The sequence below is a fragment of the Dipodomys merriami genome, unplaced genomic scaffold (genome assembly GCF_024711535.1).
Source record: "Dipodomys merriami isolate MVZ:Mamm:240054 unplaced genomic scaffold, mDipMer1.0.p SCAF_188, whole genome shotgun sequence".
NCBI classification, from domain to species: Eukaryota; Metazoa; Chordata; class Mammalia; order Rodentia; family Heteromyidae; genus Dipodomys; species Dipodomys merriami.
The window spans coordinates 2203814-2228462 of NW_027203248.1; the positions used below are offsets into that span (position 1 = coordinate 2203814).

The 24649-nt window shown below is 38.5% G+C and overlaps 1 protein-coding gene across 5 annotated transcripts in view; it reads right to left on the reverse strand.

The window, feature by feature from the left end:
• Positions 1-24649, reverse strand: part of Epsti1 (epithelial stromal interaction 1) — a 121402-nt gene that overhangs the window by 20092 nt on the left and 76661 nt on the right. For 3 of the 5 annotated variants that reach the window (XM_070026709.1, XM_070026706.1, XM_070026704.1), the window contains exons 7-9: positions 11102-11195; positions 3825-3884; positions 3369-3401 (exon numbers count right to left, since the gene is read on the reverse strand). In XM_070026709.1, coding sequence (XP_069882810.1) covers positions 3369-3401; positions 3825-3884; positions 11102-11195 — 187 coding nt within the window. The remainder of the gene's footprint in view (positions 1-3368; positions 3402-3824; positions 3885-11101; positions 11196-24649) is intronic. The other 2 variants (XM_070026705.1, XM_070026708.1) reach the window with 2 other exon arrangements.

Sequence of the window (24649 nt, forward strand, 5' to 3'; positions counted from 1 at the left end):
TAAAACATATCAGTCTAAAACTGATGTGACAACATTCTCTTTAGTAGCCAAGTACCTCTAGACTTGATATTAAATTAGACGTTCAGATAAACACATAAATACTTTCACCTTATCTGAGAAACATGATTAAAAATACAGAATGAGCATACACTAGATTTAGCTTCTACATACTAATTACTAGAGTCTAACTATAGCATTGTTTATTTAATTGTGGATTTCCAGGACATGTCAAAATAAAATGTATTTGAGAAAAATCACTAAGGGAGAAAAAAAATGTGTCCTGTTTCTTTATTGCTTGCATTGTGAATTTAACCACTAAATTCACAACTCAAATGATTTCTTTCAACAACTTAATGACCTCAAAGCACAAAGGCGACTTAGTGACTGACAGCCATGGACACTATATATTTGCTGAACCGTGAGCCAGGAAAGGGCTAGCCGTTGTTTGAAGGACTTAGCACTCAAAAAGATCAAACCGTGGCAACTTCAATGGGTGCAGATACTCCACTTATAATGCACCTTTCTAAACATGATTTCTACAACAAACATCTCTATTTTCCAAAGACCTGCAAAAACGAACATCAAGGAAATCCAAAGGGTAGTTAGAATTCCAATTAATTGTGTAATGGAAGAAAGAAGCTTGAGAGATTTTTCTGTAAGAAGTACTGACAGCATTTGTCAGCCACCAATATGGCAAAGAGAAAATCAAGAAAAATAAGGACAGTAAATTACCCAGCTAGTTGGAGATCACTATTTTGCTCATTGCAAGGATGTGGAAAGAAGCAGCACCTTGAAGTTAAACATTGGTCTTCCTCACTCTCACCTCCTGCTGGGGATCTTGAGCCTATTTATCAAAGGTAGGCATGGCCACCACATCATAGCCAACTCCCTACAGTCATGAGGACTCACATTTAAGAATTCAGGAAGCTGTGAGTTTATTTCACTGAGTTCCATTGCTCAAAATACTTGGACTGTAACACATTGGCATGCAGATGTGGTATATTAAGATACACCACACCTGCATATAAATATGTTCAGCCTTAGTTTTGTAAGTCTGTATGCCTGCCTTGTTGTCCATCAGAGGTTGCTCTGGCCTCCATCTGTAATTTCACATGCCTTAGGTTTAAATGAGATGCTGGTCATACTTTGTGTGGCAGATCACAAGTTCACATGTGCTCTAAGAGCTTCCAGCACCAGCTGATGCCATCACAGATGGTCCACTGCAGGGCTATCTTACCATGGAATTTTGACCAGCAGAAGCTATTACCATACATTCAAAACACACGCAGCACACAGCTTTTATTTCCAGTGGCAGTGGGTATTTTTTTAAAGATGCTTTTATATATCTAAGTATTGCATTAACTATGCCTTCAGTTCTTGCAAAATTCTGTGTGTCTTCCTCCCTTTGAAAATCCTGGCCTATAAAATGGCAGTGGAAAAGTCCATGGAAAAGTTTTAGCACAGTAAACAACTCTGTCTACCATGGGGCTGGAGTTAATAATTCAACCTCTGTTTCGAGCATACACTAAGCTCCCTATCCACACTTGCTTACTGAGTGATTTATGCATGTCTGAAGACATCCCTTGGGATATATAAAAAGAAGGCTAGTGTAAGCACAACCATCCAGCACATTGTAAAGGATGATTTAAATGTTTGTTTAATTAAGCTTTAAAAATTTTCCCTCAGAGATAACCAACATAATTTATTCCCTCTGGTGGAAAGCTAAAGATATTTTCAAGAATATTTCAACTGGCTGATCAGTCCCTATTAAAGATAAGCCATAGCAGCCATGTCTTTAAAAGCACTGACATATCCACACTTCATCAGTGGCATCCTATTATACTTGCCAATTGGTGATTGATACCATGCAATTCCAAAGATGGGTGTCTATTTTAAAGTCTTTGCATTCCTAATCTGTACCTGAAGCACACTGAGAGAGGAAACAAAGCCTGTCCAGGTGCACAAGAGCCTTGGAAGAGACAGCCCCAGCCAGTCTTTCAGTCTTCCCAATCCACCCCATCAGGGTGACTGCCAACCCAGTGTTCTGAATGTATTAGATTTCAAGTACAGATTGGTCCTGACCCGGGATGGCTTCACTTTATGATTTCTCAACTTTATCACAGTGCCAAAGTGACACACGTTCAGTAGGAATTGTGTTTTGAATTTTGATCTTTTCCCTGGCTAGAGATACGCAGTAAAATATGATCTCTAGACGCTGAGAAGCACAACAACAGCTTCCATCAGCTCTGCAATTATGAGGATAAACAATGAACATCCACAGTGTGCTGTGTTGCTGAGCTAAGATGCTGGGTGGGTGAGATGTATGGAATGGATTTTCGACCTGCGATATTTTCAACTTATGATGGCTTTATTGGGAGGGAACTCCATTCTGAGCTGAGAAGCATCTGTATTCGGTTCATTTGTCTTTCGACCTCACATTGACTCTGTAAGGCAAAGAGGCCAGCCTGAGCATCTAATGCTTAGGAAATTCCACTGATCTCATAAAACTCCCAGCAGCATTGCAGCAGCAGGTTCCATATTTCAGGCCTCGTTCTCTGGACTAATAATCCATAAAGCTTATGTAGGCTGGCTCCCCCTTTTCCCATAGTATAATTTTTCTCAAGCACTTCTTAGCTCATTGCTCCATTCCTGTCATGATGAAAATCCATATGCCATCAAACAGCAAGACCCCACTTTGTAGGGGGAGGGATACTCTTGGAATTATATCATTTACAACAGTACCAATGAGAATAGTAGAAAGCGATGTATACAGAAAGCCCTCATATATCTAAAGCCTGCTATACCAAATGGGCAAACCTCTACAGTTTGATTTTCTCTTATCCCCTAACCCGAGAGGACTACAGTAAATCACAGATGAGGTCTAGCCTTCTGATGATCCCTACTTTTTACAGGAGAGAATAATCTTTTTCACAGATATTCCACATGAGACCCAGATAACATGGATAAAAAAGAAAGAAGGGAAGGAGAATAGATGGTTTCTATTTAAGAAGTTAAAAGGTAGAGTAAAATGTGCAGATAAAGCAAATGCTATGATTTGAGCAAGAAACCTAAATTCTATTTCAATACTTTCCTTTTACGCTTAACTGCTTTGTTCTTTTATCAGAATATGGGTCCTAACTGGTGACTGGGAAATAAAATGGTTATTAGATATACATAGAGAGAGACAGACAGACAGACAGACAGACAGAGACAGACAGAGACAGACAGAGATAGACAGAGACAGACAGACAGAGACAGAGAGAGAGAGAAAGAAAGTACCATATAAAAGGCTTCAGAAACTAGGAAGTTACATGATACTTTAGCTAGGAGGAGTTTGAAAGTTACTTGCAATTTTAATGCATACATACCCAGTTGGGATCCCTAGACAGGACTGGAAGTTTCTGTTTAAAAAAAATTAATAGGAGGGTAAATATTTTTTATCTCTATTTTCTGTAGTTCCTAATACAATACATAATTAAATTCACCATAGTCACATACTTTTCCCAACATTAAATGTTTATTGAATATAATATATATATGAGAATATATGAATATAATATATAATATTGATGATAGGACTTTGTTCTTCAACTAAAGCACATTTTTATCTAGTTCTCTCTCAAAGCTATGCTTATGATGTGTTCAGTCATAACAATAAATCATATTTAAATGCGATGGGAGTGAGCACTGTGCCCAGACCTTGGGTCATTGTCACCTCATATAGAAGTCAGACAAGATGACTAATGATTCTAGTGCCATAATGTGATAACTGTCGTGACAGAAGCCATCAAAAAGGACACTTCATTAAACAGAGTCTAGGACACCTTCTCTGAGTGGGTGACACAGAGTTGTGTGTCAGTGAAAGAAATCACTAGCAGGACATCCTATAAAGAAGCAACAAATAGCATTGTAAGTTTTTAAGATAAGAACAACAGGAACCACATTCTTGTAGCTTGCCAGACAGAAATTTTCTATCTTAGGAACAGGCAAAACCCAAATATCTTCAGGGTTGGCTGATTCTGAACACTGAGAGAGAAGGATCTCTATTCTAGGCCGTGCTCTTGGCTTAAAGACAACCATCCTCTCCTGTGTCTTCCTGTCACCTTCCTTTTATATATCTCTATGTCCCAGTTTCCCTTCTGATATTAAATATGAGCTTCATTTTCATTTGATTGCCTCTGTAAAAATACTGTCTTCATACAGGGTTACATTCTAAGATACTGCAAGTTGAGATTCAACCTATAAATTTGAAGGGGAGACCAAAATTTGACCCATGATATGCAATAAATCTAACTTCCAAATGGTGGAAAACAGATCTTTCTTCTCTATTCTCAGAATTTACCCCTACTGAGAGGATATAACAAACATAAACTCTTGCCTTTAAAACCCAAGGAATAGTCAGGTTCAAGTGGCTCACACCTATAATCCAAACTACTCAAAAGGCTGAGATCTGAGAATTGTCATTGGGAGCCAACCTGAAAGGGAAAATCCTTGTGACTCTTCATCTCTAAATATCCAGAAAATGTAGAAATGGAGATGAGGCCTGATTGGAAGAGTAGCAGCCATAAGCCAAAAAGCTGAGCAAGAGCAAAAGATCCTGAGTTCAAGCCACAGTGCCGAGAGGTATCTGAATACATTACAGATACCTCTTGATGAAAAAAAAATCCATGAAGATGAAATCGTTAGTGACTTAGGGAAAGGATGAACTTGGAGACTTGCTGGAAAGGGACAGAGGACACACAGGGGAAGCCATTTTTTTCCATAGAGCATCATAGGGCCCAAGAAATGGATGCACCAGTTCCTGGGGAAACCAGGGGGAATGATACGAAAATGAAAGAAAGGAATTATTGGGAAATATCAGTTAAAAAAAAACTGTTTATCTTCATACACTTGTTCCTGTCCTGAGAACTCAAGTACTAATTCTCAGAGCCCCAATAGGATATCAGAACTGTTTTCTGGGAAAACAAGCCCAGATATACCAGACACAGCAGATGGTAGTTGTAAAATTCCAGGCTGAGCAGGAAAGAATGGAATAAAATCTTGTAACACCAATGCCCTCTGGGAAATTTTATTTTGTTTCCTGTTCTGTTTTTTTTAAGTAACAGAAAAAGAAAAAAGAAAAAAAAGGAAAAGAAAAGAAGCCCTTGGGGAAAAATAATTCAATCCTTTCTCTGTGAAAACAACCAAATCAGTAAATGATTAGAAGTTAGAAATATATGTCTGACTAGAAAGGAAAAATATTTAAAAGAAATAAAGTTAGAAGATAAATCCAGGTGGCTTGGAATCTGAGTAATAGGAATTCCATAAAGAGAAAATGAAGAGAAATAAATCAAAGAAATAACACAAGAAAATCATTTAGAACTAGAGATGAGTTTCCATATTGAGAAATGAATTTTTTTAAAAAAAGATCCTTGCACTAAGCCACATCTGTACAAAGTCTCAGAAAAGGAAAAGATATTAAAATATTTCCAAGGGAAGTCTGAAAAAGCCATTATATAAGAACTGAAATTCAAATTGCTTTGGATCTCTCAGGAGATGATGCTCAAAAGTAGGAGCACAATGCACTCAAAATTATCAAGGAAAATTATTTCCAGTTTGGAAGTGACTAGTTAAATTCCAAGCAAAATATGAAGGCTGAATAAAGATAGTTTCAGACTAGTGAGTTGTTACTTGAGAAACAACTAAATAATATGCTCCACCAAAAGAAATAAAAAATATACAAGGAAACCAAATAAACAATAGATAAGGAAGTTATAAGAGCAATTCCCAAAATGACTTCAAAGAAGTCATTCTCAACCTTGGCTGCACTTTAGAACTACCTTGGGAGCTTTAAAAGCACTGAAGCCCCAGGCCATAGTACAGCAGGATCTCTGGGGGTGTGACCTAGGTATCAGCCACTTTTAAAGCTCCCCAGGTTAGACCACAAAACAGAGAAGGCCATGAACCCCTGTGATAACGGTGAGTCTCAAGATGCCTGGGTAACAGAGCTGAAGCACAGGCAGTGTGGTTTTGAGCAGGTGGAGAGAGGGATTCAGGAAGGGACGGGGTGGACAAGCTATCTCACAGACACAAAATGGAAGAGTGTGTGCAGCTTTGCATCCAGACGCAGTTTCAAGAACAGTCACAAAAACGGAAGACAGTTTCCTTTGGACATTTGACTGAGAAAATGCAAAAGTAAAATGTTATAAAACAAGGAGGAAAATGGAATTAGAATATGTTAACTGGCTAGACTGTGAGAACATGCTTATATAATTGGAATAAAGGAAAGCTTGAAGTACTGAGTCATTACACTAAGAGAATAAGAAGAAGCAATGAGTTAACAATGTTTAGAAATGAACAAGGGATACTCGACAAGAAATATACTCATTGCCTTACTCATGTAACTGTAACCCCTCTGTACGGCATCTTTACAATAAAATAAAATTTTAAAAAGTAGCAAAAAAGAAGTGAATAAGGGATAGAAATGTGTGTGTGTGTGTGTGTGTGTGTGTGTGTGTGTGTGTGTGTGTGTGTGTGTGTGTGTGTGTGTGTTAATGGTACTAAGAGTCAAATAGCAGACAACAAAGACAAGTGGTGTTCTGAATAGTCATCTCAAGTAAATGCCCCCATCCTAAACCCGGCAGTCTGTTAACAGTACTTTATGTAGCCAAAGGGATTTAGCAGAAATTGAAAACATTGAGATGGGAAGATGGGCCTGGACTTTTCAGGTAGGCCCAATGTACACATGAGGGTCCTTAGCGGAAGACAAGGAGGTCAGAGGGGAAAGAAGGAGATGTAAAGGCAAAGCAGAGACTGGTGAGATGTGGACAAGAGCTAAGGAATTCCAGTGGCATGGAGGGGCTGAGAGAGGCCAAGAATAGATGTTACCTGTCCCGACACTTTCTAGAAGGAATTAGCCTGCAGACACATGGACCTGTCACCTTAAGACTAGTTTTGAATTTCTAGACCCAGAAATGGAAGAGAATAATCTTACTTTGTATGAAGTTATTAAATTTTTGGCAGTTTCTTACAGCAGTGTTATAGGAATTTAACATGGTAAGGTCGGATTGAAAGGGGTACATGTGACTCAGACATTTTCCTATCATTTGACATTTTAAAAAATGAATATCAGAGATGAGGAAGAATAGTGAAAAGGGTGACATTGATCAAGATTCATCGTACCCCCAAACTGAAATGCCTTGTACAACTTAAAGATAATTTTAAAAATATGTGATAAGGCACAGATGAAAATGAAAAGAACGATCTCATTATGTATGCAGAGCCATTGTGAGTATAGGTCCAGCATGGCATGAACTACAGGGAGGTAGCATTACTGTATACCCAAGTCACCCACAGATGGTGTTTCAATGAGCATCTTCAGTAGGCCCTGACATCTGTCTGCATTCCCATAAGCTCTTAGGTGATGTTGATGCTGCCAGCCAATGGTCCACACTTGGTGTAGAAAAGATTTACACTCAAGGCTAGTCTTCCACACTGTGGAGGACAAGGAAAGGCTAAAGAGAATGAATCAAGAGGAGAAAGAAGAGGGGAGGAAAAGAATAGAGGGAAAAGGAGAGTAGATAGGCAGAGGGAAGGTTAGAAGGGGTATTGTGCTTAATCCAGGGTAGTTTAACTTAGCCTTGAGATAAGGAAAGCCATGAGTGCTGGTGGCTCATGCCTGTAATCCTAGATACTCTGGAGGTTGAGATCTGAAAACTGTGGTTCAAAGCAAGCCAGGGGAAGGAAACTCTATGAGACTCCAATGGAAACTGGAAGTAGTGCTGTGGCTTAAAGTGGTAGACTCCAGCCTTGAGTGAAAAAGCTCAGGGACAGCATCCCGGCCCTGAGTTCAAAGCCCCATGACTACACACACACACACACACACACACACACACACACACACACACACACACACACACACACACACACACACACACACACACACACACACACACACACACACACACACACACAGAGAGAGAGAGAGAGATACAGAGAGCCAGAGATGACTGAGCAGTAACTATGTTTAAATACTGTTACTCTCAGCAAAAGAAGGGGAAAGAAACCAAGAGCTGAAAGCTTTTAATATATACCTGGAAATCCATAATGCTAAGGCAGAGCAGGGTAGTACTTTGGGCTCCACCAAAACACCACATTCTTACAGGAGAGAGCTACTTAAGTTAACTATAAATATACTGTTTGGATCCCTAAACCTGAAGTTTTCCTGTAACATTTTAAAGGAATTTTTTTTTAGCCCTTTTTGACAAAATTATAGAAGACAAGGATCTTCTGATGGTAGGTCCACATTCAAATGAGAAGTACATAAGAAAAAAATTGGTTCCCAGAAAAGCTGCTTTTGATAGTATAATTAAAATTGGGGGGGGAGAAAAATAACTGAAAACCTCTCAATTTCTTAAACCCCAGATCAATAGGTATCACACATTTTAAATATTCTATACACTGGCCATCCACTAAGGTAAAAGCCAAGTGCTCTCTTTGAGCAGAGAAGACGTGTTCTTCACAAAAGTGCAATGTACATATTCGATTTTTTTCCCCTACAGCATCAGGAATGGCTTTACAAAGCATTCTCAGAAGAATTCCATGCATATGGATTAGATAGAATGAGAAGAGCATAATATAGGTAAAAAGTCAACTAAATGGATTGAATGCCAGCAACTTATTAATAATTTGGTGTCAAGATGAGAGACGCTGTTGCATGTGGTTCATAAGGAACCATTCCGGAGCCAATCATGCTCCATATTTTCTATTGATAGCTCTGAGAATCTTGTGACAAATGCACTCATCAATCCACAACTATGCAGCTCTGGAGAGACTGCTAATGCTTTGGAGGACAATATTAAAATTCAGGATGATCTTGCTAAATTGAAGAAATGAGCAAAAATCAATAGAGCAAGCATACACAATTCAGCCAGGTGTTTCAAATCATAGGTTGCAGAAGCCCTCAAAGAGAAAGGAAGAAATCCTGGCAGGCAAAAACCCAGTCAGTAAGCTACTCAATTTCTGGCTCTTCCCTATCCTTAACCAGACACAAGGATATCACCCAGATGTTTAGAATTGGCATTTGCACATGATTTCACTTCCCTATTGAAAGCTTCCCAATTCTTTCTCCCAGAGCCCTGAAGTAAGGAGAGATGGTGGATTTGTGGGGTATAAATTGAAAAATTTAGACTCTGAAACATGATTTTATAAGCAGAGAAAATAGACAAACCTAAAGCTTGTGGGTAGGAGTATGATGACCTTTTCTGAGTATCATAATGTTTCCTTGACATTTTAAAACCTGGTCCCTATTGAGAAAGGCACTGGGGAGGAATGAAGATCAAGTTTCTCTAAACAACTTAGCTTTTACCTGTCTGAACCCTGAAAAAGCTCTGGACGTTTTAGGACGTAAGCCCAACTTTTCTTTCATCCACAAGCCTTACCCAAAGTAATCCTTAATTATACTAGTTTCTTGTCTGCAGTTAGCCAGTCATTAACCAAGCCCTGCTAATTTCTCTTTCTTTTTCTTTTTTTTGCTAGTCCTGGGGCTTGAATTCGGGGCTTGGGCACTGTCCCTGAGCTTCTTTTGCTCAAGGCTAGCACTCTACAGTGCAACACTTCTGGCTTTTTCTGTTTATGTGATACTGAAGAATTGAGCCCAGGGCTTCCTGCATGCTAGGCAAGCACTCTACCACTAAGCCACCTTCCCAGCCTGATTTCTCTTTATAAGCAATTTCCTACCTAGATCTTCATCTCAATCCTCTCACCTGCCATCTTTGATGATGTCTTCACACTTCACCTTGAGCAGGGAAGAAGACTTAAAAGCCTCTATTTCTTTAGATTCATCCTTGAAATGGTTAACAGTGTGATTCAGTGAAAATACAAACTTGACTCTGAGCCTTCCTTTCTTATGACATTTCAGTACCTTCAGCCCTTACAGAACAAATAACGTGAGTTCCTCAATGTGGCCCAGAAATGCCTTCAGTTGTTTCTACCAGGTATTCCATCCAATTCCAATATGGGGTGCTTCTAGATGTCTCTATGTCTAAGTGATACAACTAGCATTTTTGTTCCCAGAGCCTAGGGATGAGAGACATTCCATAGTACCCATGGCAACCTGAACACTAAACTGCCTCCCACCATCAGTGAACAGTGGAAAGCTGCTTATGGCTCCTACTTACTTCCCCAGACTTCTAGTTTACTTTTACCTACTGCAACTACTACTTAAGCTTTTTTCCCAACATAGGCCTTGCTGTTTTGCTTGCTTTTATATCTTCTGTGTCTCAGTGAATTCTGACATGTGGAATGACTTTACTAACTCATCTTTGTGTGTGGGGGTGGGGTGTGTGTGTGTGCACGCATGCACGCATGTGCGTGCGCATATCTGTGCATACACACACACATGCATGCAAGTCATGGGGCTTGAACTCAGAGCCTAGGCTTTATCCTTGAGATTCTTTTGCTCAAGGCTAATGTTCTACTACTTCCAGCTTTTTTTTTCTTTTGTAGTTTATTGCAGATAAGCATCTCACAGACTTTTCTTCCTGGGCTAGCTTTGAACCACGATCCTCAGATCTTAACCTCCTCAGTAGCAAGGATTACAGGTGTGAGCCACTGGTGCTCATCTTTTAAGCTTTAGTCCAGGTGCCATCTTTAATAGGAAGCATATACACATATGCATACACACATAAAGAAACACAGACACAAAGTTTGGTTTAGATGTTTCTTCCAGATACAGCAATGGTGTTTTCTAATTACAAGATGCTTTACACTCTGCACTTTGCTTCCTATTGTTTTTCTCCATCACTCTACTATAGTCCTTCAGGGAAGAAGACACATTGTACACTTTTATGTACACATAAAAACTCTGAGGGAGGGATGAATGGGTAACTGGGTGAGATCAAGGACATTCAGATGCTCATAATGTAGCTAACAAATACAATCATCATTTAATACATATCTAAATATAGCTCAGGAAGGAGATGAGATCTAAATTTTAGTTCATTCCATCAACCTATAGTTTTAGCATTTGGTTCTATGCCAGTCATTTTGTGCCTTTAATCTCCAGTCTCAAAACAGCTCTTTGAAAGTTGCCAGATGGTTGTTTGTATGATGTTGTACTTACCCATGTTGCAGATTGCAGGTCATGGAAAGTAGTTTGACAGGTCCTTCTGTTTGGCAGTTCTGTGTCTAGCCTGCTCAAGAACTCAGCAGTTTTGCTATCAAGAATAAAAATAGGTATTAATGCCTTCACAAAAAATGAAATACCATTCTTTACTGTGCCTTGGATACTGGCCTAGACTTTATTGGGTTGATGACTAAAAATGTCTGAAGGAGAATAAAAAGTTAGGTTGGTCATATGCACATAGTTTTTGAGCCTTTGTCAACCACTCCTATGCATATCCCCCTTTGGCCTCATTATGTGAATAGTATGTGAAAGTAGTATAGAGTCCTATATAATTTATACAGTATAGAATCCTATATAATTTATCATGTCCCAGTGTGTGTGTGTGTGTGTGTGTGTGTGTGTGTGTGCATGTGCACATGTGCTCATATGCATGTGTATTTTTTAAATCATTCAATGTGTTTATTTGTAGATTTATAGGCACATTCAAGTTACCACAAACGAAAGAAACTATGCAGCCTATGTTTCTTTGGCTCTGGCTTACTTTGCTTAATATATTTTTTCTAAGTCTTTCTATTTCATTACAAATGGTACAATATCATTCTTTCTGATAGATGAATAGAATTCCATTATATACACCTCATTTTCTAGATCCACTGAGGGACATTTGGGTTGATTCCCTTGTCTTGGCTATGGTAAACAATGCTGCAATGAATATGGTTATGTTGGTGGCTTTAGTGTGGATTGGTTTTTGTGGTCCATTGGATAAATGCCCAGGAGTGGGATTGCTGGGTTATATGGAAGCTCCATGTTTAGTCTTTTAAGGAACTTCCATACTGCTTTCCAGAGTTTTTAAAAAGTTTACATTCCCACAAATAGTGTAATAGAATTCCCCTTTTGCCACATCACCATCAGCATTTGTTTCTCAATAGCTATATGCATATGGTCATATAAAATAATATTTTATGAATGAACTCCAAGAAAAGGAAACAAGAGACATTTTTAGTTGTCATTGTTGCTGTTGTTTTCTCTTCCTTTTGTTAGTTTGCTTGTATTTGGGAGGGCAAATGGGGCACAGATAAGGTGGGACAAAGGGTAAACAAATACAACAGTGGTACTCACTAGACACTCTGTAGAAAATGAACTGTACATCTCGTGGGTGGGGATGGGAGAGAAAAAACTGGGAAAGAGCAAGGTAAGGGGAGAGATGGTTCAAAAAGAATTATATAGATTACTCATTACTTGGTTCATATAACTGCAACCCCTCTGTATATCAACTCTAAAATAACAATAAAAAATTACTTGTCTGAGATATATACTAGTTATTGAAAATAAGGGAAACCATGGGACTATGTTTCTTTGGGCCTGGCTTACTGCACTTAATATAATTTTTTCCAAGTCTTTCCATTTCCTAACAAATGGGGCAATGTCATTCTTTTTGATGGAGGCATAGAATTCCATTGTGTATATATATCACATTTTCTTGATCCATTCATCCACTGAGGGGCATCTGGGTTGGTTCCATGTATCTTAGCAATAACTAGTATATATCTGAGACAAGCAGAAAAAGTCAGATAAGATGATGTTAAGTGAAATGAACCCCAAGATAAGGACTCAAGTGGTTTTTTTTCTTGCTATTGTTTCTAACATACTTATAAGGTACCATGTGATTTTTTTTTGCTTTGTATGTCTCTCCCCCATGGTATAACCCCTATTTTCACTGTATTTGATGTTCTTATAATTTGTGGAGTGGAAGGAAAAAAATGTTTAAATAGGGATACAGGTTGACCCATTGAAACAATGAGATGTAAAAGACCTTATGTCAAAAAAGGAACTTTACAACTTAGACAGTGGAGGGGGGATGTAGTTGTGGAGATGGGAGGGAAGGGATCGTAGGGGAAAAACAAAGGAGGAGGCAACAATGCTTGATTAAAAATGTATTCATTACCTTGCTCATGTGATTGTAACCCCTCTGTACAGTATTTTCACAATAAAAAACTGATTTAAAAAAAGGTTGAGAATAAAATCAAAACAAAATACTTTTGCAAGCTTGTATTCATGAACACTATTTTGAAAAATATAAGATTTGTGAAATATGAACCTATCACTTCATTTTTCCATATCATGTTACTGACTTGGAAGATAAACTCCCTCAGACTCTACGGTTTGGGGCCTAATTTCTTTGTGAATGTTTAAAGTTTGACACCAGACTTCAGTATATAACTATGAAACATTATTCTTCTACAATATCCTATTTCATACTGGGTTTACATTAAGTTATTCACCCATCATGTTTACATTAAGTTATTCACCCATATCTCCCTAGGGACTTCGGCTGTACCCAAGATACATGGGTAGAGTCCAGGAGCTCTTTCCTATCTATTGATCAGAAATCCTTTGTGATTCAGAAAGCAGAAGTGGTACATTTATACATTTATACACACACACACACACACACACACACACATTTGCATTTTATTCAAGGGTTGTGCTGAACAACCTTCCATGGAGACTGAAAAGCTCTGCTGATTGTGGCCTGCATTTCTGATATCTCTTTTTAGCTCTAAAAGATTGATGATCTAGAAATGTACTCTGACTTTTACCATTCTCCCTCTCCCCATTCTATCCCCCAACACATGGCTGATTCTGGGGCTTAAACTCTGGTCCTGAGATTCTTTTTCTCAAGGCTAGCACGCTACCACTTGAGCCATAGTAACACTTCTGGCTTTCTCTGAGTAGTTTATTGGAGATAAGAATCTCATGGACTTTTCTGCCTGGGCTGGCTTTGAACTGCTTTTACTTTAACCCAAATAATCACCTTAATTTCTCTTGTCACTTAGGTCAACCTTAAAACAGGAAAATTACTTCTTAGTCTTTATTTTAATGGCTGCTCCATTCTGCCAAATGTTGATTCAACCTCATTGTCCTTTCCCATGTAATCTGTGGGATTTTTACCAGTCAGTCCACATTTACAATCAAACATCTCATTGAGATTTGATTTATGTTCTACCAGCTCCTTAAAATCAGCTACCATATTCTTCCTTCCTCTTAACTTTGCTCATTTTCCCCTATTTTAGACCAAGGAATCAAGTACTTAGAACAAGGACATCAAAGGAAGCACAAAGAACTTGGGAAGAACCAATGTGATATCCAATGGGGAAAAGTGTCAACACACACACACACAAATAAGAATTGAATAAAAATGCGAACATCATGGTGAATAATTACTTAGGTAGACCATGGTTTACCCTGAATTGGGCAAAGAAGAGCTAAAAGTAAAGCAAAGCCTAGAACTATGAGAAACATAAGACTTCAGCAGTTGAGACAATCAGCCTCTCCATTTATCTAGGATTACTTCTCTCACCCACAATTGACAAGGCTACTAATAAAGCCACACAGCCTGGAAGATACTCCACCTTCTGGGCTTTGTGGAGTCATAAAGAGAAGAAAGTTACCAGGACATTAGATGAAATTTCTGTATATCCTTAACTGAATGCAGCCCATAGCAGTGAATAAAGGGAAGGGAAGGAAAGGGATAAGGAAGGAATAGGGAAGGGAAGAGAAGGTGGAAGGAAGGAAGGAAGGAAGGAAGCAAGGAAGCAAGGAAGCAAGGAAGGAAGGGAGGGGAGGGAATCTAAATCAAGTTGACTAGCAGCCCCTGCTTCTTAGCTGCTGATGCCAAGCACATAGCCAATTCAACAGAGAGCTAAAGCTATATGGACCCACTCATACCACAAAAGTAAAGCAAAACCAGTACTGGTCATGCCTGTAATCCTAGCTACTCAGGAGGCTGAGATCTGAGGATTGCATTTCCATGGTTCCACAACAGCCCACTCAAAAAACAGAAGTGGTGCTTTTGGCTCAAAGTAGTAGAGCTCTAGCCTTGAGCAAAAGAGTTCAGAGACAGTGCTCAGGCCCAGAGTTCAAGCCTCACAACAGACCAAAAACAGAGTAAAGCATAGTGAAAAGGCCGCAGGACTCCCATAGGAATATAAGTACAGGAATATGGCAAATATGGCTTATACCTGAGTGCTGGGTACTCAATTGTACAAAGAGAAATTTCAAAGTGACTAAACTAACTGGTACTTTTCTACTATCAACACAGTGCCTGGTATATAATTTCCATATATTGGCTGACTGAATTGTAATCTCTCTAAGTGTGTTCATATGAAATAATAATAATAGGAGGAGGAGGGGGGAGAAGGAGAAGCCTCTGAAGATAAACAGAAGAAAAAACCTTGGTGGGAAGTACCACTAGATTGAGAATCTAAACTTCAGTATCATGCACCACCTTTTCCTTAGAATGTCTTTATCATCACTGTGACTGTTACCTATTGGGGCAGAAGATACTCTTAACACTGTATCACTCTAACACAAACATGAATAGAGGACTCCTTTTGTTCTCCACATAATAATTAGTTAGATTGGCTTTGAAGATTTACATTTCTAATTTTGATCTTCACGGATTCTTAGTGATTGTTTTAGGGATAATTTTCTGGCTTCATCTAAAAGATCTCTTCAGGATTAGCTCTCCTAAACATAACTCAGCTATACAAGGATAGAAAATATTCATCAAAATTTATATTTGTATGGTGTGTGTGTGTGTGTGTGCGCGTGCGTGTGTGTGTGTTTGACAGTACTGGGGCCTGGGTGCTGTCTCTTAACTTTTTACTCAAGGTTAGCACTCTACCATTTGAGCCCCACTCTACTTGTAGCTGTTGTGGTGATTAATTGGAGATAAGACTCTCATGGACTTTCCTGCCTTCACTGGCATTGATTGCAATCCTCAGATCTCAGCCCTCTGAGTTGCTAGAGTTATGGCATAAGTCACTGGCTCTCAGTCAAAATTTATCCCCTTAATCAGTCCATATAACTTGGTTTCACTCCCTAGTGTTCCTTACAGCTAAGTGGTGCAATACGATTGAGTTCTGACCAATGAACCATGAGAGGAAGTGATGGACACCATTCCTAGGATTCGCTCATTATAAATGTCCCATGCTTGTGTCACCACATACTACTTCCCTGCAGATTGGCTAGAGTAGAACAATCTGAAAGAAAAATTCTATACTAAAGATGGTAGAGACCCTATCTATTTTGGTCCCTAAAATACCTGATTGGCAGGGCTTCTTTTCAAACGTATTTATTGACATATTAAATGAAAGGAAAGGACAAAGAAGACAAAAACATATAGTGAGCGAGCTATTTACATATTTAGGGTTTCCTTGTCGCAGTAATTTGCCTACACTATAAAGTAATCTATGAAGAGACTCTTCTCAATTTAGGCCAATTCCAAAAGTATATCTTAAAAGGTCAATAATAGTCAAGGAAACCTAGGGGAATAAAGAATAAATCATCTAACCAAGGAAGCAAAAGATTTCTACAGTGAAAACTATAAAAATCTTAAGAAAGGAATTGAAGATGACATCAAAAAATGGAAAGACCTCTTACATTCATGGATAGGTAGAATTTATATCATGAAAATGGCTATACAACAAAAAAGAAAGAAAAGAAAATGGCTATACAGACAACAGTGATCCCCTCAAAATCCCAATGACATTCTTCACTGAGATAGAGCAATCCAAAAATTCCTATGGAACAACAAAAAACCTTGAATAGCCAAAGTAATTTTAGGCAAAAAACAGGCAATATTGGTGATATCACAATCCCAGCCTTCAAGCTCTGTTACAGAGATATTATAACATAAACAGTTTGTTACTGGCACCGACACAGGCATGAAGATCCATGGAACAGACTAGAAGATCAAGAAATAAAGCCATATACTTATAGCTATCTGATATTTGACAAGGGAGTCTGAAGTGTATGGTGGGAAAAAAAAGAGCCTCTTCAATTACTGATGCTGGGAAAACTGAACATCCATATGTAAAAAGCAAAATTGGATCCCTTTGTGTTACCATGCACTCAAAATGGATTAAAGACCTCCATGGCAGACCTAAACTTGGAAACTACTGCAAGACGGAGTAGGAGAAATATTAGAACTTACAGGTATATACAGGGACTTTTTGAAAGGAGTCCTAGGGGCACAAGAAATAGGGGAGAAACTTAGCACATAGGATTACAGCAAAATAAAGTGGTTTTTGCAGAGCAAAGGACATAAATACAGCCAACAGTCTAGGAAAACATCTTCACTAGCAATACATCCAATAAAGACCTAATACCAAAATGTACAAGAGCTCATAAAATTAATAAAAAAAATAATAAGCCGGGTGCCAGTGGCTCACAACTGCTATCCTAGCTACTCTGAGGATCATGGTTCAAAGCCAGCCCGGGCAGGAAAGTCTGTGAGACTCTTATCTCCAATAAACCACTAGAAAACTGGAAGTGGCGCTGTGGCTCAAGTGGTAGAACACTCACCTTGAGCTGAAGAGCACAGGGACAACGCCCAACCTTAGAGTTCAAGCCCCACGACCAACCAAAAACAAACAAATCAATGGGCAAAGGAGCACAAGAGATTTCTCAAATAAAGAAGAATGGCAAATAAACACATGAGGAAATGCTCAACATCCTTGGCCATAAAGAAAATGCAAATCAAAACAACTCTGAGATTCCATCTCATACCCAGAATACTGTAAGTCAGGATATGGTAAAGACACCTTCACATCCATGCTCATTGCAGCAATATTCACAAGCCAAGTTATGGAAATAGCTCAGATGCCCCATAAAAGATAATCCACTGCAAATAAATGTGATACATATATAAAGTAGAATTTTACTTATCTATTAGAAAGAATAATATTATGTCATTTTCAGGGACATAGATGGACCTAGAACAAATCATGTTAAGTGAAGTAAGTCAAGCTCAGAGAGACAAATGGCTCATGTTTTCTCTCATCTAAAATATAACTGGACATGACAATGTACATAAGACTAGGCATTTACATACAAATTGTCAGACTAAAGGAGGATACCTTTATGGGAGGAACGCTTAATATACTACTTGAATTCCAGGATATGGGAACATGGGGTTTTTTTGTTGGTGGAGGGAGTAGTGCTTGTTTTTGCTTTGAGGATTTTTTTTTTTTTTTGGTCGCTGGTTGAGAGGCCTGAACTCTGGGCCTGGGTGCTGTCTCTGAGCTCTTCAGCTCAAGGCGAATGCTCTACCACTTAAGCCACAGCGCCATTTCCCGTTTTCTGGTGGTTAATTGGAGAGTCTCATGGAGTTTCCTGCCTAGACTGGCTTAGTGATCCTCAGATCTCAGCCTCCTGAATAGTTAGGATTACAGGCATGAGCCACTGGCACAACTGCCCAGCAAACTTTGGGGATTACTTTTAAAATATTTTTAGGTGGGGCAAAAGATGGGCACAGAAAGAGAAGAAGCATGAACAATGTGGAAAATGAACTATGCAACTTGTGGGCAGGTCCGGGAAGGGAAAACTGGGGGGAAAGTGAAGGAAGGGATGACATTGTCCAGAAAAAGAAATCTACTCGTTACCTTACTTATGAAATGGTAACCACTCTGTACAACACTTTAATAATACCAATAAAAATTTGTATTTTAAAATAAGATTCTTCAAGGATCCATTTGGCTTCTTGGTCACCTCAGAAATTTAGGATGGGGGAGGAAAAACTGGAAAGGGGTAAAATTTATCTTCAAAATGTCTTTTTGTGGCATCTAGAAAATACCTAGACCTGGCAAACAGAACATAGAAATTAGCAAGTAAATTGCGCTAACATAATTAGGATTTTGTCTAAAATAAAGAATGGTGGGGGACTGAGATGAGAAGCATCATTATGAGAAAATTGAAAAGAAAAATGCCTTGTTATATTGCAATTTGGTGGAATATTTAAAATATGTTAACAGAGATTCTTCAGTAAAATTTGACCTTCATAAAAGACAAAAAAGCGGGAGGAATCCAGAGTGAAATTTTTATCTGCCCATTTATGTGGCTAGCCCAGCTTTGCAAAAGACAACTCCCATAAGGTTGATTAGCTAGAAAACTGGGGTTCTGGCCAAGCATAATAGCTTACTCCTGTAACCTCAGCTACTTAGGAGGCAGAGATAGCAGTTTTATGGATTCAAGGAACAGCAGCAAAACTGTTAGAGCTTATCTCAAAAAACAAGCTAGGCATTGAAGACAACAGGCAATAAATCACCCTTCCTGCATCCTCAGGCTGGATGGAGCTGCACTTCCTGAGTAAGAACCAGGACAGAGATGTGACAGACCAGCTACTGTCAGCTCTTACAGGCCACATTCCTACTTTCTCTCTACTGAGATTTTTTTCAGTTCACTTGGGACTTTTTTTTTTGCAGTTCAAAGCATATTGGGAAGAAATACCTAAACAACCATTGAAAAGGGAAATCACCTAGAATTCGATTATTATCACAATATTCCTTCAAGGGCAATAGTTATTAGGGGAAACAGTCTATTTTTGTTTAATAAATCATCAATAATTTGCTTTTGCAAAAAAAAAAAAAAAAAAGGCTAGGTGTGGTGGCACATGGGCAGAAAGCTTAGGCCCGTATCTGTCAATTGAAAGAAAAAGGGCTAGAAGCAAGCCAGGGACCAGTGGCTCACGCCTATAATCCTAACTACACAGGAGGCTGAGATCTGAGGATTATGGTTTAAAGCCAGCTGGAAAAGTCTGTGGAACTCTCATCTCCAATATACTACCAAAAAACCCAAAGTGGAGCTGTAGCTTAAGTGGTAGAGCACTAGCCTTGAGCTGAAGAGCTGAGGGATAGCGCCCAGGCCCAGAGATCAGGCCCTACAACCAGACCCAAAAAAATAAAAATAAAAATAAATAAATAAACATCCTGAGTTCAAACCCCAGCATTGACAAAAAAGGCAAAAAAAGTTAGAATTTTTTTAATTTAAAAGAAAAATCTGTAAATATATCAAAATTAATATGGAATTGCAGAAGTTTATGAGTCAGAAGGCTGCCACTTATCATACCCTGCTACAAGGCCTTAAACATTTCTCTACCTAAGAATCTTCTAACCAAAATGTTAAACTAGTGATTGTAAGCAGTCATAATTAGGCAGGTACTGCCATTGGTAAATAATCATTATAAACATTTTTCTTAGTATTTTGTATGTTACTCATTTAACCTTCTCTCATCTTCTGGTAGCTAATATACAAACTCAAGTAACTACAGGGTCAAAACATTTGAGTATGAGTCAGCAAAATAGGAGCTCAAACCTTGTGATAAATAGCACCAGTCACATGGGTCAAGGATAGAAGACCAGAGAGAGCATTGGGGATTTAGACAAACTACGGAGTGATCTTGCATATCAAGGGTCAGATGCTACTTAGTTCCACACCACTGCTGTCCATGGAGACACAGGCCAGGAATGCCAGATGTCCATGTTTTTACTGCTATAATCAAAATGCTGAAAATGTCCATTTTAAACATCTTGGCAACTAATGTAAAATTTTTTATATACCACAGGCCTACATTGTATGGGGTCAAAAACAAACAAACACCTCGGCCAAAATGGGACCCAAAGGCCTCCTGACTATGAGCCATTGATTTGTTTGTGCTGTGGATTGTGTGTTAAACTATACGTTGTTTACACTTGTGTATTTAAAACAAGAAAGATGAGCAAGGTTGGATTCTGATATGCAAGAAGGAGATGGGAACTGGCCACTATGCTGCTTTATGTCCATGAGGAAATACTGTCATATGCCATATTTTATATTCACACCAAATACCAAAGTGCCTCAGCTTATAAGATTTACAGCTTATAACTCTATAATATGTGAAAGATGAAACACTGAAACCAACTATAATCCTAGCTAACTCAGGAGGCTGAGAATGAGGATCACAGTTTGAAGCCAGGTTGGGCAAAAATTCCATGAGACTTTTATCTCTAATTAACAACCAAAAAGCTGGAAGTGGAGTTGTGGTTCAAGTGGTAGAGAGCCAGCCTTGAGCAAAAAAGCTCAGGGACAGGACCCAGTTTATAGAAGGAAGTTGATCAAGGTCATACAACCAAGAAATGCCCAAACCTGAACTCAGACCCAGGCACCCAGAGGCCATACTTGTGGCTGTAACACTTGACTACCTTTTTCTGAGTGATTCCCATGAAAAATGATCTTCAACCCCACTGGTAATTAGGAATATGAAAATAGAAACAATATATCATTACACACCTGCCAGGAAAGAAAAAAGAAAAAAACCAATATGTAAAAATCTTGTCATACTTTAGGGCAGGGCAGACATCGGAGGACCTTGCTTTCTTTCCTCTTAAGAATTACTGGTGGACTTTGGAAAGCAGTATGGAGTTTCCTCAAAAGACTCCACACATAGCTCCCCTATGACCTAGCAATCCCACTTTTTGGCATTTACCCAAATGATCACAAACAAGACCATACTAAAGCTAAAGCTACCAGAACAACTATGTTTCTTGCATTATTTACCATAGCTAAGATATGGAACCAACCCAGATGCTCCTCAGTAGATGAATGGATCAAGAAAATGAATTCTATGCCTCCATCAGAAAGAATGACATTGCCCCATTTGTTAGGAAATGGAAAGACTTGGAAAAAATTATATTAAGTGAAGTAAGCCAGGCACAAAGAAACATAGGTCCCATGGTTTCCCTTATTTGCAATAACTAGTATATGTCTGGGACAAGCAGAAGAGGTCAAAAGTTATATACATATGACCAGATAAGATAATGGTAAGCGAGATGAACCCCAAGATAGGGACACAGGTGCTATTGTTTCTAACCTATTTATAATGTACCATGTGATTTTTTTGTTTCTTTGTATGTTCCTCCCCCATGGTATAACTCCTGTTTTCAATGTATTTGATGTCAGTGTACTGCATCTTATATATACACTTCTCTAATTTGGAGAAGGGAAGGGAAAAACAACATGCTTAAATAGGGATGCAGGTAACAATGAGATGTACAAGACACTATGTTGAAAAACGAACTTTACAATTTAGGCAGGGGAGAGGGGATAGTGTAGTTGTGGAGGTGGGAGGGAAGGGATGGTAGGGGAAAAACAAAGGAGGAGGAAACAATGCTTGATAGGAAATGTACTCATTACCTTGCTCATGTAACTATAACCCCTCTATACAATATTTTTATAATAAAAATATATTAAAATAAAAAATAATTACTGGTGGGAAAGCAAATTGGACTCCACACTTCAGAAAGCAACTGACATCATCTGGCACAGTGTCTAGGTGCTTATATTGGAGAAACTCTGGCATAGGTCAATAAGGAGACCTGAGAGAGGATATCATTCCAAACTACTTGTAAGAAATCCAGAGATAAAGAAGGAAATTAGAAAAAGTAGGGAGCAGAAAAATAGAGGGAAGAAGGGAATTAATTCTCATCATGAGTTAACATGGGTATATTTCAATTTACAAAAATTATGCCATTAGTATTTGCTAATTTCCACCAGTTTGCAAACTGCTATGTATGTAGCAAAAGTTTAAAAAAAAACTTTCAGGGTAAGAGAGAAGAGGAACAACTCCTAATATTCAAGAATTGATCTTGAAGAAACTCTAAAGGAAGATGATATGGCTCAGAGCTTCCTGTGCAGAGAGGGATAACCCCTGTAATGATTTCCCTAGGTTGTCTTATAGCCATACCAGATGGCAATTCTTTTCAAATTAACAGAGGTTTAAACTTCTGGTATCATGAAAAAAAAAAAACAGAGGAAAGTGATCAGGATATTGTCAAGTTGTCATAAAAATTTGTGGCAGTTTGTCATCTATGACCTGGGTTGAGAGCACGACTCAAATGGTACAGTACTTTTTCTAAAAGCAAGTAAGTGAGCTGCTATGTTCAAACCTCACTACTGCTAAAAAAATAAAAATAAAAATAATACTTATCTGTTAGTGCTGAGTAGTAACATTTTTATGCACATATGTGTATGATCAGTGTCCTGCAGTGTATTACACATGGTATATGTGATGCATTATCGGTTGAATGAATAAGTGTATTGAAGTATTAAAACTAAATTGATCTGATGCCCACCTCTCTACCTCAATGTTATTCCAAACTGATCCAACCTGCAGAGTTAAGACCTGAAGTACCGTTTAAATAAAGCTATGTCTGTGTCCCAAAGGTATTATGCAATCCACACATTATTGAACTTCCATCTCTCATACTGAACGATCCACTCTGCTTTACAAATTACAGCTACATTCTCATTGTAGTCTGTCTTCTCTGTAGATAAGATTTATCAACATTCCCAATCATAGCTAAGTGCTGGTGACTCATGCTGATAATCCTCTCTCCTCAGGAGGCTGAGATCTGAGGATCAAAGTTCAAAGCTGGAGCAGAAAACTCTGAGCCTCATCTCCAATTAATCAGCAATTCCAGAATTGAAAGCATAGCTCAAGTGGTAGGTTACTACTTGAGTGACTGAAGCCCTGAGTTCAAGCCCTAGTACCAGCACACATGCATGCATGTATGCACTCATGTACACACATACACATACACACACACACTCAAGATTATCCTTGTGTCTGTGAATTTGGTGGCACATAATCCAAGGCACTTCCCTTCTTCCTTAGACCTTTTCCAGAACTATCTAACTAAAGAGGCTTGCTCTTTAGTGTTAGAGCTATAGTGTTAGAGCTATAATCAGCTCTAACACTGCCTTACTGAGATACTCCACTCTCCTCCATGGTATTCATTTTCCACTGCAGCAATGATTAAATTGAACTTGTTTAGATTATTCACTTTAGGTGTGACTTTGGTAGTTTTGTTTGAAAGTCACTGGCAGATGTTTCATACCAGGAGAGTGGTTACTGGTAGGAAAAGACAAAAGAGAAAAGAATGAGAGTTTAAAGACAACCTTTCAACAGTCTCGGTAGCTAATTTCTTTTTAAAAATTCTAAGTAGGAGGGGGGAGGTTGGGAAGGGATGTGAAGGGTAAATAAAGGAGGAGGCTGCAATGCTTGATAAGAAATGTACTCATTATCTTGCCCATGTAATTGTAACCCCTCTGTACAGTATGTTCACAAAAAAATAAAAATAGAAAATAAAAAAAATAAAAATTCTAAGTAGGAAAAAAACAAAGGAGAGGGTAACAATGCTTGACAAGGAATGTACTCATTCCCTTACTCATGTAACTGTAACCCCTCTGTACAGTATCTTTACAATAAAATTTTAAAAAATTATAAGTAAAATCTCAGCTGTATGGCCTCAGTGCTTGATGCATATTTTCTCTATGTGTTTGAAATATTTTTCAACTAGAGGAGAAAAGAAGCACACACACTTTGGTGGTTATGACCAGGAAACACACACACACACACACACACACACACACACACACACACAATTATATAATAACCACTACTTCACAATAATATGCAATCCAAGACCAAGATCTTTTGAAAATTTGTTATTGTTATTGTAAAGATGATATACAGAGGGGTTACGATTACCTGAGTCAGTTAATGAGTACAATTCTTTTTGAACACTGTCACCTCTTCCCACACTATCTCCCAGTTTTTCTCTCCCATCCCCATCCACATGATGTACAGTTCATTTTCCACATGTTGCCTAGTGAGTGTCACAGTTGTATTTGTTTACCCTTTGTTCCACTTCTTCTGTGCAAGAC